Here is a 16,154-nt window from a genome sequence, read left to right as displayed (position 1 = left end):
TGCAAATAGCATCATTGTGCTAACTGATAACTGACATGTGCAGATAAATATCAACAAATATAGAACAAATAAAAATTAAGCCTGTGGCAGTGCAAAGTGTGCAGAAGCTGAATTTTATTGTCAGGGAAGTGACGGGAAGGACCCAAAATGCAGGACGGAACCATAGTATAATTAAACCATATTTCAATGAGGGAGCAGGTGGAGGAAAAGTTTGGAAACAGTTTAAAGTTCAGAGTCGACAGACAAAGCAATGTAGGCAAAAAAAACAGGCCAAAAAAACTTTTACTTTCAGATACTGGTAAACAGGGCAATCTAGAACAGAGACAAAAATCAGAGCCAAAAAAACAGTTCTAGATCCGAGAGCAGGCAGATGAAACAGAGGGAAACTCCCTTGTGATCATTAACAAGCACCCATGTAATTCTGGGCTGATCCCTAACCTGTCTCAGAATCATCCTTACCCTATGAGGTGAGATTTTGCATGGAGCTCCAGAGTGAGGGCGATTGACTCATCTTGTATTTCTTCCATTTTAGAATCATTGCAACAACATTGGTCTTTTTCTCATCAAGCTTCTTACTAATGGTTTTGTAGCCCATTCTAGCCTTGCGAAGGTTTACAGTCTTGTCCCTGACGTCCTTTGACAGCTCTTTGGTCTTGCCCATGGTGGTGAAGGGGTTTGAATGGAAGAGGTGGATTCTGTGACTTTTATACACATCACGAGTTGATATTTGGAGTTCTTTACTAAAGGGACTAATTTGGGTATGTGGGAATCAGAATTCATGCTGGTTGGCATGTGATCAAATACTTTATTTCACTCGATTAAGTACAAATTAATTTACAACCTTTCTTTAAAGTTTTTTTCCTGGATCTTTTTATATTATGCCTCTCTGTTAAAATAAACCTACCATTAAAAATCTAGACTGTTCATTTCTTTTTAAGGGGGTAAACTCACAAAAAAAATATATATTTCCCCCACTGTAGGGTGTACTCATTTTTTGCCAGATATTTTGACAGTAATTGGCTGTTTGTTGAGTTCATTTCAGAGGACAGTAAATCTATACTCTAATATATATTTAAATTTCTGTTCTACAGTGTTGTCCCTTGATAAAATATACTAAAATTGTTGCTGAAATGTGAGGGGTGTACTCACTTTTCTGAGATACCGTAATTATGGTAACCCTTTGTGCTGTTCTGATTAAACATTTTACATATTACACATATGGGAAAGCTGTATGCTGTGTTAGGTATAGTCTTAGTAATCCTATAATACATTGGATGCATGTAGACCTTTGGCTTGACCTGTGTGGGTGTATGATGTCCACGCTTCTGTCATGTGAAAGTACCAGCACTCACTTTGAACTCATTTAGTTGCCTTGGCAACCACCATCTTCTTTAACTTTGTGCGCTGCAGCAATGCAGAGAGAGAGAAAAAAAGGAGAGAAATAGAGGGTAAATAAAAAGACAGATGGGCTAATGAGATACAGAGAGAAGAACAGATGTGATATTGTATTGAATATGTCCCAGAGGCACAATGAGAGAACATAGATTTTTAAGTATAAATCATTTAAATTCTAATACATCTACTTTTCTGAAAGATGCCTACTTAGTGAGAAGACTGAAAAGCGTTCCTTAAAAGACTAGTTTTAAGTTTTGATGATACAATAGAAGACTGCCTAAACAGTATTAAGTATATATTGCGTCATTCAATATGACATACGTTTGATTACAAATTTTTTTAAAAAAACTCAAAAATAAGTGTTTGAAACAATTTTAGCTGCTTGTTTAGATGCTTCAATAAAATGTCTAGAAGAAAAAAGAAGGTATTAGTTGAATTACCCAATCAAAAAAAATAACAGGATTCTTGTCTATTTACTAGAAAACAAGCCATTGTTATGACACAAAATATCTTCTGCTTCTTCTTTTGGCTGCTCCCATTAGGGGTCGCCAAAGTGGATGATCCGTCTCCATACCCCCCCTGTTCTCTACATCTGCCTCTTTCAACCCAACTACCTGCATGTCTTCTCTAACCACACCCATACACCTCCTCCTTGTCCTTCCTCTTTACCTCCTTCCCGGTGGCCCCATCCTCAGCATTCTCCTACTAATATATACCCCATGTACCTCCTCTGTACATGTCCAAACCATCTCAATCGTACCTCCCTCAGCTTTCTCCAAAATGTCCTACATGCGCTGTCCCTCTAATAAACTTGTTTCTAATCCTGTCCATTCTTATCACTCCCAACGATAACCTCAACATCTTCAGCTCTGCTACCTCCTGTCTTTTACTCAATGCCACTGTCTCTAAACCATACAACATCGCAGGTCTCATTACAGTCCTATAAACTTTCACTCTTGCAGATACTCTTCTATCAGAAATCACTTCTGCCACTCTTCTCCACCCACTCCACCCTGTCTGCACTCTTTTCTTCACTTCTCTAACACACTCTCCATTACTTTGCACTGTTGACCCCAGGTACCTGAACTCCTCCACCTTCTCCACTGCAACCACACCACTCCACTGCCCTCCCTCTCATTCGCACACATGTACTCTGTCTTACTCCTACTGACTTTCATTCCCTTTCTCTCCAGCACATATCTCCACCTCTCCAGGCTCTTCTCAGCCTGCTCCCTACTCTCACCACAAATCACAATATCATCGGCAGACATCATAGTCCGTGGAGACTCTTGTCTGACCTCGTCCGTCAACCTGTCCATCACCAGTGCAAACTGGAAAGAGCTCAGGACTGATCCTTGATGCAGTCCAACCTCCACCTTGAACCAGTCTGTTATTCCTACTGTACACTTCACTGCTGTCACACTGCTCTCATACATGTCCTGCACCACCCTCACATACTTCTCTGACAAACCTGACTTCCTCATACAATACTATAACTCCTCTCTCAGCACCCTGTTGTACACTTTCTCTAAATCCACAAACATGCAATGCAACTTCTTCTGACCTTCTTTACACTTCCTCTGCATGAAACCATGTTGCTCACAGATGGTCACCTCTTCCCTCAGCCTGGCTTCCACTACTCTTTCCCATAACTTCATGGTGTGACTAATCAACTTAATTTTCCTGTAGTTACTGCAGGTCTGCACATCTCACTTGTTCTTAAAGATCGGTACCAGCACACTCCTTCTCCATTCCTCAGACATCCTCTCACCTTCCGAACAACCTGGTTAAAAACTCCACTGCCATCTCTCCTAAACATCTCCATGCTTCTACCAGTATGTCATCTGGTCCAACCGACTTTTCACTCTTCATCCTCTTAATCACTGCTCTCACTTTCTACTTACTAATCCCATCCACTTCCTGCTTTACCATCTCCACATCATCCAACCTTCTCTCTCTCTCTCTCTCTCTCTCTCTCTCTCTCTCTCTCTCTCTCTCTCTCTCATTGTCCTTATTCATCAGCTGCTCAAAATACTCCCTCCATCTTCTCAACACACTCTCCTCACTATTCAACACATTTTTATTTCCATCCTTTATTGCTTTAACTTGAAGCACATCCTTCCCAGCTCGATCCCTCTGCCTGGACAATTAGTATAAATCCACTTAGTATCCAACTTTACATACAGCTCCTCATATGCCTTTTCCTTGGCTTTTGCCACATCCCTCTTTACTTGCTGCCATATCTCCTTGTACTCCAGCCTACTTTTCTCATTACTCTGTCCATCCCAGTTCTGTTTTTCCAACCTCTTTCTCTTTATTCTTTCCTGCACTTCCTCATTCCACCACCACGTCTCTTTGTCTACCTTTCTATTTCCAGATGTCACTCTTATCACGGTCTCCCTTATCACTTCTGCAGTCTTCCTCCTTCAGTTTCCACCATCTTATTCTTCTTTCAGTCCTTTCCTCCTCTTCTTCTTCACCTCCAAAACCATCCTACAGACCACCATCCTATGCTGTTTAGTTACACTGTCCCCTGCCAACACCTTACAGCCTCCAATCTCCTTCAGGTTGCATCTTCTTAAAATAAGTATTTACCACTGTAATTTCCATCCTTTTAGCAAAATCTACCACCATCTGCCCTTTCACATTCCTCTCCTTAAGGCCATACCTACCCATCACCTCCTCATCACCTCTGTTCCCTTCACCTACATACCCATTAAAGTCTGCCACAATCGCCAATTGTTCTTTCTTAGGTTCACTCTCCACCACTTCATTTATCTCACTTCAGAATTTTTCCTTCTCCTCCATCTCACAACCCTCACAGCAAGTACTTTTCTAGCTGTCTCCCTTACAGTCTCCAAACTCCTTCAGGTTGCATCTCCTACATAGAATATAGTCCACCTGTGTGCACCTCCCTTCACTCTTATAAATCACCCTATGATCCTCCTTCTTCTTAAAATAAGTGTTCACCACTGCCATTTCCATCCTTTTAACAAAATCTACCACCATCTGCCCTTCCACATTCCTCTCCTTAAAGCCACACCTGGGCATACCTGGGTTCCCTGCCATATTTGTAGATGTCTTCCTTCTTTCCTTCTCCTCCTTCGGCCAACAGTAGCCCAATTTTCACCAGTACCCTGTTGGCTAACAAAACCCGTGGCGGTCGTTGGTAACCCCGGCCTCGACCGATCCGGTATGAATGTCTCTTTTGTGATCGGCATGTTTGATTTGGCACGTTTTTACGCTGGATGCCCTTCCTAACGCAACCCTCCCTATTTATCCTTGCTTGGGACCGGCACTAAGAGTGCCTAGACAAACGTCTCAGTATTGGTTGTATTTTAGGTATATAGCAGGGATGTTCCTGTAAAATTATACAGGTTTTATAAACTGACTCACAGCAGCATAGAGTTTAATCTTTGCAGGAGATTCTCATAGGGTGTCCATCAAACTTGCTAATGTTTTCTGTAATTGACTGTTTGGTTTGAAGATCAATGACTCAGATGTTTGGACAGACAGTGGACGTTTGTTCTACCCCCTAGGTTTTGGAACAGAGAATGGTTAGGGTCCAGACAGAGAAGAGATAGTGGGTCCATTTTAGCAGTGACAGTGAATAATTTTCTCAATGTATCTCAGCTTGTTAGGGGGCTAGGGAAAGAGCGCAGGGTCAGTGATACAGCACCCCTGGCAGCTTGAAATCCTTCTTGAACCCATTCTGACCTTCTGATCAGCATCTCAGAATCCACTGCTCATAGAATTACCATCGCCTTCTGAACATTCACATTTGATAATTCAATAGTGCTCTAAACTTGCAGAAAGCTCTGCAGCTCAGATCTATAAATTCATTGACATTTGACATTTTTAAAACTGAAAGCACCAGACAGTGTGTAGAGTCTTGACACACACACACACCCACACACACACACACTAAGTGTATAAAACGAAGTAAATACTGTGTCAAAAATCACCTTGTGACCGAACAGTATCTCTGATCAAGTGCAAGAGATGTTCTTATGCCTTCATCAAGATCTACTTGCCAGTGGGTCAGACTTCAAGACATATTTACAAGTCTATTTCTTTGATCTGAATAATACCCTTATTAGACAAATCAGATACTCCATTTGTTTCTGGGGTTTAGGAGAAAGTTTGTGTATTGTGTAGAGAGTTCTGAGTTCATCTACTGCAATGCCTAAGGACTGGATGTGTATGCAAGATTCATTTTCCTCTCTTTCAGGCAAGGTTATTAAATAAATTCATCCGTTTGGCACAATGTGCCTTTATTGAATAAAAATGTTGGCCTGACTGGGTTTCACTATAGACAGACATTAAAAGAGGATCAGAATCAAACAATACTCAGAATGAATGAATGAGCCAAATGAACAAATGGGCCTATTTAAAAGGTTCCACAATTAAGCCTTGTACCATTTGGTTCTTATATATGTAGAAATGAAAAATCAGTTGATATTCATTTTGTATTGGCAGTCATGCCAATAAAAGGATTCCTTCACTACCCAAAGAAGGATTCCCTAGTCTGGCTCTCTTTTTCTTTCCCAACCACAAAAAAACCCTTTAAATATTGCTGGTGTTTTCTGTACTGGTTACTATGACAACAGTGTATGCCAACTCTGGCTCATTAGTGTATTGCAAAAGATCTGTAACCATAAATATTTTGTAAAATGTACTTTTGGGGATTAATTTAAAAACTAAATCAGTTATCCTCAGAGGTGGGAAGTAACGAAGTACAAATACTTCGTTGCTGTACTTAAGTAGATTTTTCTGGTACTAGTACTTTACTTCACTATTTCTATTACTTTTTACTTTCACTCATTACATTTGTTGTACACAAATATCTGTTCTTTCTACTTTTAACATGTTTAAACCAGACTCGTTACTTTAGTTTTAATCTATTTGGTGAATGAACAATATATTTTTGCTTCTCATTGCACACTGTTTTCAGCCCATCAACCTATTTCATGTAATTGCACGGCTTTTTTTAAAAACCTACTACTGGTGTATAATTTTTCTGGCTCTCACACACTACAGACATAGGCTAGTTTATCAAGCTAACAACAAGCAAGACAGAAGGCAACAAGAAGTATGGCTAATGTGGATGAGACAGAGGAATAATCAATGTAAACATGACACAGAACAGAGACATTCGTGATCATCATCTCTTCTCTGCTTGTGTTCTATATGGTGGTTGTTCAGCCTGAATAACTTCATTATGTAACAAAATGTAAAATTCTTTTGTATTCATATATTGATACTGTGAGGTCCAGTTACCAGCATGACACTAAAACAGGTAGTAATAATGGCTACTTTTTATTTAAGAACATGTCGGAGCCCAAATGTCTTTACTTTAACTTGAGTGAAAAGGTGTTGGCAGTGCTGTAACTTTTACCAGAGTCTTTCAAAACATGAATATCTGTACTTTTATTTGAGTAAAGGATGTGTCTTCTTTTGTCATCTCTGGTTATCCTCGTTCTGTACATTAACACCAGCATATTCAGAATGTCTTTAGATCTAGTGGATGTCCTTTCCATTTTTTTTGGCTAATAACTTTGAACTGTAGAATTTGAATTTAGACATTTGTAATGTTAAGTCTTGTATCAGTCCTATATTCAAAAGTTATTAATTAATTTATGAAAAAACTGTAATGCATTTAAAAACTTTCCGACTTTAATTTTGCTGGATTCTTTCGCCTTTTATTTGAATTTTTTTATTTATTTTTTTATTGACACTATAACAACTATAATTTCTCAGTACATTTTCCAACCCTGAGTGTGACTAAGGCAGAATGAGAGCAGTATTAGAGAAAGACAGGAGGTTATTTGAGGCATTTCACTGCTTGCTGACCTCTCTGCCGGATTTTGAGCATCTCTTTCTAAAACCACTTTAGGGAGCTTATGCCTTCTAAAACACAGAGTTTGTGTAGGCAGCTGATTTTAATCAGACTCACTGTTATACAAAGGCATCTAAGAAAGATGTAAACAGAAATATATTTACTTCAGTATTCATTTAATTTCAAAACATTTATACACATATTTTTTACACAATGATGTGGCACATGAACACACAATAAAATATCATATCTATACAGTTTCAGTACTATGGCAAGTACAACACAACACAGAAGGAAGGTATCAGAATGAATCTGCATTACTTTGCAAAATTGAACAGACCATGCGTAATTTTAAGTCCAGAGTAGTGTCTGTCGCTATGTTATCTCATATGTTTAAGGGCAGTGAGTCACATTTATAAACGACTAACAATTAGGTTAATTAACTTATGAAATTAGGTGAAATATAGAGCTGGCACTGAACTAAAAAAAAGATTTTTAGGGTTCATGTAATTAACAGCACCATCTGAAGTTATTTTATGGACTGGTCTTTGCTGACTTGGCCTTTTAGAGCCATTAGTGCTATAAACTACTGAGTGCTGCTGTCAGTGTTAAAGTATTTTTACTTTGTTTCTGTACTTAAGTACACTTTTCTAGTCTTATATCTTGCTTTTTACTCCACTCTATTTCAGAAAATCACGATGTTTCTCCAACTGTTCTAAACTACTTTTAAGTGAACATACTGGTATAAATTGTGCTAAATCTAAATATCTTGTTACAAGACCACCAGCATAACCCCATGATTCCCATGAGTTTTCAGAGAGTAAGGGTACTTTCAATGTTGCCCGTAACACTAGAAAACCCTTGATAAAAAGGTTTACATGAGATTAAAACAAATTGCATAAAGTGTTTGAATATAGTTTGCATAGACTAATACTTTTACTTTTTCTATAATTAAGTCCAAATTAGGTACTTTTGCACTTGCAAAAGTGGAAATTTAAAAGGAGTCATTTTACTTATACTTAAGTACACGAATAGTGTACTTTATATATCACTGACTGGTGTGTGTAAGATCAACAAACGATATAGACTGACACAAACCTGTCCTCTGTTTGCCATCAACCAACATATTAAATCTACTTGTTTGTTTCATTATCGGGTTCATTTTGTATTTTTTTGTCTTTAGTAAATAATCGATAGAATAGATCTGATAAACATTTTATAACAGTATATAAATAGTTTTTCTGGTTCATAACAATTTCTAGATATGTGGTTGAGGGTATAATAGTTTTACGCTTAGTTATATAGAATTTCTTTTCAGGTCTTTTGTGACTCAGAAACAGTGAATCAGAAACAGACCTTTTGTGAATCAGAACTATGAATATCTCCAAAAAGGAAAAGACCTTTTGTTTTTTTTCATTTCCAGTCAGTATTGTTTATATTGCAACTATCTGAGAGAAGGATAAGTATGTAAAGTATATTGACTTCATGAATAAAGGGAAAGAAGAGCTTCAGGGTCAAGAGTATATAAGGGTTCCGGATTATTCTTCGTATGAGCAATGCTGTTAGGGACAGTCTAATTAGCATATTCAAGATTCCTGCTTAAAATATAATGTAAGTGCTGCAGTCTTTCTCTTTCACTCCACTTACTTTTTGTTCATTTTTTTCACAGACCCCCCACCTACCCCTTGGTCACCCTCCCTACATTTCAATGAGGACAGAAACCTGCCTCGAACTGGGAACATGAAGGGCTTATCGGGCAGCCGTGGCCAGCATCATCAGCTCCCCATGCCTCACTCCCCGTGTGGCCTGGTGGAGTTTGATCGACCTCATGATATTCATGGCGTTCACTCATCTGACATCCGTCACGCGTACCTGCTCAGCCCCACAGACAGCTGTGCCATGGACTACCAGCACCACCAGCGCTACTCTCCTCGTAGCTCTATTCACTCTGACTGCATGATGCTTTCACCAACAGTGCTGCAACCCACTGGCACTGCCGATCACATATCCAGCAGCACGTTTCCCAGAATGCACTATGGTTCCCAGTACTATGACTCAGCCTCCCGAGATGACTGTGCTACCATCACCACATCAGCCACTCCTGCTGCTGTTGCCTCATCATATGCCTCTCATCATGCTGTCAGCAAGAGCAATCGCATTCCTGCCAACCTCCTGGATCAATTTGAGAAGCAGATTCCAGTGCACCGCGATGGTTTTCACACATTACAGTACCAGCGAACTTCCGCTCCCGAGCAACGCAGTGAGAGTCCTGGACGAATCCGGCACCTGGTGCACTCTGTCCAAAAACTCTTCACCAAATCTCACTCCCTGGAGGGCTCATCAAAGATTAATGGTGCTAAAGGGGAGAGTGGAGCCCACCACCACCACCACAGTGGCCACCACTCATCCAAACATGGGATCAAACGCAGCAAGAGCAAGGAACGCAAGCATCGCTCAGGTAGCTGGTGGAGCTCTGATGATAACCTGGACAGCGATGGCACTTACCGTACTCCCAGTGGCATGAGCCGGCACCATGCAGGCCATTGTATCTCTGAATCTGTACGTCCTCACTTTGGTGACCACTCACTCAAAACCTCCAAGAGCAGCAATGATGTAAAGTGTTCGGCCTGTGAACATCTTGCTATGCCACCAGAAGGAAAGTTTATGAAAAGGAGCTCCTGGTCCACACTAACTGTCAGCCAGGCCAAAGAAGCATACAGAAAGTCCTCCCTTAACCTGGACAAGGCCACAGTCCATGAAGATCTAAAGTCCTCGCTACGTGCCAGTCACTATTTGCAGGTTGGTAGAGTATTTAGTTGATCTTTGACTTAAAATTTTGGTGATTGTGAGAAGATTGGTGTTCAAATTAAGTGAACACTATGGTTCAGATGGAGAAAGTGTTTGTGATTTTTTTCTTACTTTGGAATGCAGAGTTTATGTTAGAAAATCATTAGACAACAGTGTTCATTTGATATGTCTCAGTTAAGTTGTAGTTTAATTGCAAAGAAGGACATACAATGATATATCATCTCCACAGTGTACACTGTAGTGAAAGATAATGATAGCCATAAACACTGTAATGTACATTTTAAAAATATGTAGATCATTTCTAATGTAGAAAGGGATAGGTTTATTGCCTGATTTGTTCTTTAATAGACAGATGATGTTTATTCGATGCTATGCTAGATTATACTTCACCTTGATTTTTTTTTTTTTTTAAATGTCAAGAAATTGTGGTTTTGATATTATTACTTATTCCTTTTTTCTGATTGGGTTTTTAAAGCTGCAGGTTGGAAAGCCATCTCAGCAAAACAGGCAACATACCTTACTGAGCCAGTGCCTTACTGCAGCCAAAGGAAACAAATATTCAGTTTGTGCCTTTTAAAATTACTTTGAAGGATTATGCTGGTCTTTGGTTGTGTTTTCTTCCAACATTCCTTGGGAATTTCTTTCAGTGCATTTTGATTTTAATTACAAACTTAGGACATTGTTTATGGATAACGATGCTTTGAGTGATCATTTTTTTATATTTTTCTAGTAGTGCTTTTCTGTACCTATATTGTGGAATGATATAATAATCATATACTACACAATTGTATTCTGTAGTATTTACTAATACATATTTACTAATTAATACACATTTTCTAATAACACTGAAGCTAATTAATATAATACAGTTGATATAGTTTATACAATATGATGTAGTTTATCAAATATATATATTTTGCAGAATAGTAAAAAGAACAAATATTCTTTGATGGATTTTTTTAAAATATGCTGTTTAGCAGGGTGATGATTAATGTGTTGATTGAGCCAATTTTTAATAATTTTTAATAATTATTGCATTAAATTACAAGAGCCTAAGCAAGTCAGCTTTATAAGTATTTAATGTTAATATTAAGATTGTGATTTACTGGTTGATCATTGTTAAGAAATGTTCGATGAAGATTTTTGTAGAGAAAAAGCATAATTTATTGTAAGATGAAGAGATCATGCCCATACAGTGAGCTCAATCCAATATATTGTGAATCAGCAAGTTAAACTAACTTGAACTAGCATTTTACTCTCTTCCACAATACACTTTTTGAGGATTCAAGTTGCTAAAGTTCTTATCTATTGGTGACAAAAAATAAACAAACAAACAAACTAAAAATTCAGAACTGTATATAAGGATATTTAGGGTGAGGTGCCTTCAGGTCCACATTAAAAGTCTTGTGAAAGTAACTATAGTCTTACCAAAGAGAGTGGTAAAGAGTACCCTGATTCATGAGCCAGGAACGTGTCAACTATTCACATTTCACATATGTACCTACATAGCAGTTACTCCAGAGAGCAAAAATAAGGTAAATCAGATGAAATAAACTCAAGTCCTATATCCTTCTTCAGATTATTAGATCAGCTCGACCTGCTGATGCGTGTAAACCTGAGATTTATTAGATCTGATAACTGTTTCTGTTACTGTTTTCAGGTTTAGTCTATAACAGTATCAGATATGATGTATCACTCTCTGTGATGATACCTGTGAATATTAATATTTGTCAATTTCACTCTTTTTCTGTCTTGGTCATGACATCACTTTGCACAATTTAAACACTGAGTGATATTAATGTTTGACAACTGAAGACTATAATAATTTTGATGACACTGCTGTAGTGATGATTAAAAAAAACGATTCTTTCACAGTATTTTGCTAGACTATATCATGCTTTTGTATCTGATAATAAATAATAAACCACTTGGTTATCAAACAACATGAAGAGGACACATTACTTGATATAGTAAAAACAGATTCTAAACTAAAGTGAGCTAAAGTGTAGCAAAATAGTAATCAAATTTGTCGCAGAAAATCACAGCAGTCTCCCTCCTGTCTAACAGGACTCTATTTATAGTCCAGAATTCTAGTCAGCTTCCAATTAATCACACATTCCTTCAACATATCTCACTTGATTTATTTAAGGACTTATATTCTCACAATTATTGTGAAGACTTGCAAATCTCTTAGCAAGTCCAAGCTGTGTCATTATGTTTTCTGGACAGTTCTTTCAACTTTTACATTTTGGGTTTCCCTCAGGCATAGTATGTTTTATTCTGGTACATACTGGTGACCTCTGCTCATTTATTATTATTATTATTTATTTTGATTATTATTATTTTTATTATAGTTTGTGTTTTTGGATATTAGCACATTGGGCCTGATCTTCTTTTGAAGTTATATGCAAATGTTTGTGCAAACCAAACTGAAGAAAAGTTTTCTGCCGCACGTACATACTGGGTTTATTCATAATTGTGTGCAAATGTTGAGCTCAGTAGTTAAGGTGCTGAGTTAATGATCAGAAGGTCAGGGGTTTAAGCCTTGGTATTGCCAAGCTGCCACTCTTGGGCTCTTGAGCAAGGCACTTAACCCTCTGTGCTTCAGTTGCGCTGTATCATGGCTGACGCTGCACTCTGACCCCAGCTTCCTAACAAGTTGGGATATGTGAAGGGAAGAATTTCACTAAGCATTAATGCATTTGTGACAAATAAAGGCTATTCTTCATCTTCTTAATTACCCATAATGTGCAAAGCATGCTCTGGACACAGCTCATTTTCATTTACTGTAGTGATCCCATAAAATGCCATAAAGTTGAACAGACAGCTGGTAGCACAATATTTATTACAATAAATTAATTAATACACTGAAAAAGTGTAATTTTTTCAAACAGTTTTTCAAACAATAATAGAAATAATAATAGAAATAAAAATAATAATGATGATGATAATGATTATTATTATAAGCAAGTATTAAATCTGTCAGCCACAAATGTTTTTTTATGGCAGTTATGATTAATTTCAATATATGTTTTTCTCGCCATCTCTCTGGATAATAGCATATAAATAAGCTTACAACAAAAAACTTAAACCCCAAAAGTATATTTTATTTATAAATGTGTAGAAATGAATTTGAAGGCAGTCAAGTTAAGATTAGGTAAACTAGTTATGTAAATTAACACACACCTGTGAGCGTAAATAAAATACAAACATTTTCTGATTTTTACAACATTTTTAACGAATACCACATTTTTTGTAAATGCTTGTATAAAAGATTTCCACTGAAATACTGTATGTTCTGTACTGTAAGTTTGAGAGAATTGAGCATCATTTTAAAATAGTGTTAGAGCATCATTCACAAATATCTTCCACTTTAGTAGAGTCCATGCAAGTTTGCCAACAAGCAAATAAACAAAGTAAAAAATTCAACAATAAAAACCACAGTAATTTGATACGCCTTTACAAACCTCTTCAGCGGAAGGTTCAGTTGGAAATATATTTACTGCATATATACAGGTTTGCATTTCAAACCTCTGCAGAAAAGGCAAATTCAAGGACTTTCTGAATCACTGTGCTATTAATTCATCACCTTACCCCACTCATACAAAAAGAGGAGCTGTTTGAAAAAGTGCCGTCATTTATACAGGTGCATTATTAAATGGCCATTGCATGCTTTTGTTACCAATCCACTACACAACTATCAAACGGCTGGTGTCAAGACTTTTGAAGTTTTAACCAACCCACATTGGTTCAGGACTAAGCTGAACAACCTGTTAACTGCGCAGAAGAAAAAAAAAAAACACTCCCCAGCAAGCTATTCCACTCGATGGCTATTTGTAATGAGTTGACTTTCAAAGCCTATTGTGGGCTCAATGAATAATGTCAATCAGAACATGTGAAAAGGCAAGTAAAGATAAATCTAACAAAATGGCTCATTAGATCGAGAATGTGTTTCAAGCAAGGACTCACTATATACTGTATGCAAGGCTTCAGAGAGTCACTCAAAATAAAAAAGGGAATCTTGAAGCTATTGAATGAACTCAATGGAGTAGAAACAAAAAAAGTAATAAGGAACATAACTGTTTGTACTTTAAAATGAATGCTTACTTCAGCGCAAAACTTATCAAATGTTTAATCAAATCCTCTGTACAGATAAGCAGTTGTTATTCCTCCATAAGTAAGTGCAGTTTACCCACTGTGTGTTCCTTTGAGATCTTTGTGTTCCAGCCCTCTTTAAATACAATGAATATATAAACCTAGACACAAACATATCACCTCCTAAAGAAACAGACTCCACTCTAATATGACACTCTAACTATAGTACCCGAAAGTGGTGTGCCACCCATACAGAGTCCTGAAATGGACACAGTAATTATCAGGATCTTGTTAAAGCATTGCAAAAAAACTAAAGCTTTTCATGAACTTTCCCCACATTTGCCATTGGCCTTCCCTATAATCCTACTTAAGGGGGGTGAAAACCCCTTGCAGTTAAGCTTGTTCTTTACTTCTCATGAATGCATGAAACGGAGGATATGTACATTATGCAGTGAATCTTGTTGACATCAGATCTTTCAATTTTCTGGCAGCAGTTTGCTCTCACTTCATAGAAAAAAAGGGAAAGAGGTACTTAGACCATGCATTGATTACAGGGGTTTAAATGCAGTAGCAGTTAAATATAGTTATAACTTTCCATTTTTGAATAAATAATTGGTTCTGCTGTTTTTTTATATGCAGTGCCAGTATTTTAATTTGCAAATGAGTTGTTAGTGTGTTTACTCATAGTACCAGATGTTTTTGGGGATAGTATATGCAATGGTCAATGTCCCTTTGGCCTTCTAGTTATATGTTATATTTTATTAGTATAAATTATTCGCAATACAATTTGTGGAAGAAAATGGTATCTGGAAAAACGTATTGCTTTGCATCCCTAGTCAGTTGGGTACTCATGGATGAAATTCACAACTTCTGTTCCAGAGATCTCTCCAAAAAACCTTATTTGCCTGAATCCTTGCAAGACCAAGTCATGCCATGGGTGAAGTGTCCTTTCCATCAATATGTTGCTTGTTTTATGCTGCTTTCATTTTATTTTAATATTTCATTTATCTTCAGTCCCTGGTGGTCTAGTGGTTAGGATTCGGCGCTCTCACCACCGCGGCCCGGGTTCGATTCTCGGTCAGGGAACCAAACCCAGGCATTAGGGTTGCACAAGCCAGTGCACTCTTAGTGCCGGTCTCAAGCCCGGATAAATGGGGAGGGTTGCGTTAGGAAGAGCATCCTGCATAAAACATGCGCCAAATCGAACATGCAGATCACGAATAAGGATGATCCGCTGTGGCGACCCCTAATGGAAGAAGCCGAAAGAAAGTTTATTTATCTTCAGTAATTGCATTATCTTTGTCAGGGTCATGGTGGAGCTGGAAGATCTACATATGGCTTTTAAGTAATTTTTTCATGTGTGCAAAAATAATCTGATGAACACTGTTATTTTTATAATAATAATAATAATATTAATAATAATAATTAATTAAAACTGACTTTATCAAAACAATTTTACAATGCACATGGGAAGGTTAAATTGTCAATTTCTATTGTACACAATATTTCCATATGGCTAAATTCAAACAACTGTAGTAAATGCTAAATCAGATTTCAAATCTATATAATCTAAGAATATTCACAATGACATGGACATCACTATCTGACAAAAAAATTGAGACCCAAAAAAATTAAAATATAAAGATCAAATTGTATGCCAATTGGCAAGAATTTTATTCTTTTTATTATTTAAACTATCTAAAAAACGCATAGATCAGTTAATGTTAAAAAGTATAAAGGAGCAATTTCTCGTATTTTATTCCACTGATCCTAGATATGTATCTTCTTCTTTTTCTTTCGGCTGCTCCCATTAGGGGTCGCCACAGCAGATCATCCGTCTCCATACCACCCTGTCCTCTACATCTGCCTCTTTCACACCAACTACCTGCATGTCTTCCCTCACCACATCCATGAACCTCCTCCTTGGCCTTCCTCTTTTCCTCCTTCCTGGTGGCTCCATCCTCAGCATTCTCCTACCAATATACCCCATGTCCCTTCTCTGCACATGCCCAAACCA

The 16,154-nt window shown here is 37.6% G+C and overlaps 1 protein-coding gene across 4 annotated transcripts in view; it reads left to right on the top strand.

Moving 5' to 3' along the window:
* The window catches only part of LOC124377206 (disks large-associated protein 2), a 122,694-nt gene that overhangs the window by 54,668 nt on the left and 51,872 nt on the right, over positions 1-16,154 (top strand). For all 4 annotated transcript variants that reach the window (XR_006924072.1, XM_046836583.1, XM_046836582.1 and 1 more), the window contains exon 2: positions 8,904-10,033. Coding sequence is in view for 3 of the 4 variants with exons in the window: in XM_046836583.1 (XP_046692539.1) it covers positions 8,975-10,033 (1,059 nt within the window). In the remaining variant the exon portion in view is untranslated. The remainder of the gene's footprint in view (positions 1-8,903; positions 10,034-16,154) is intronic.

The sequence above is a fragment of the Silurus meridionalis genome, chromosome 23, assembly GCF_014805685.1.
Source record: "Silurus meridionalis isolate SWU-2019-XX chromosome 23, ASM1480568v1, whole genome shotgun sequence".
Classification (NCBI taxonomy): domain Eukaryota; kingdom Metazoa; phylum Chordata; class Actinopteri; order Siluriformes; family Siluridae; genus Silurus; species Silurus meridionalis.
The sequence above is the reverse complement of the archived record's forward strand: the minus strand, read 5'-3'. Positions and strand labels throughout refer to the sequence as shown.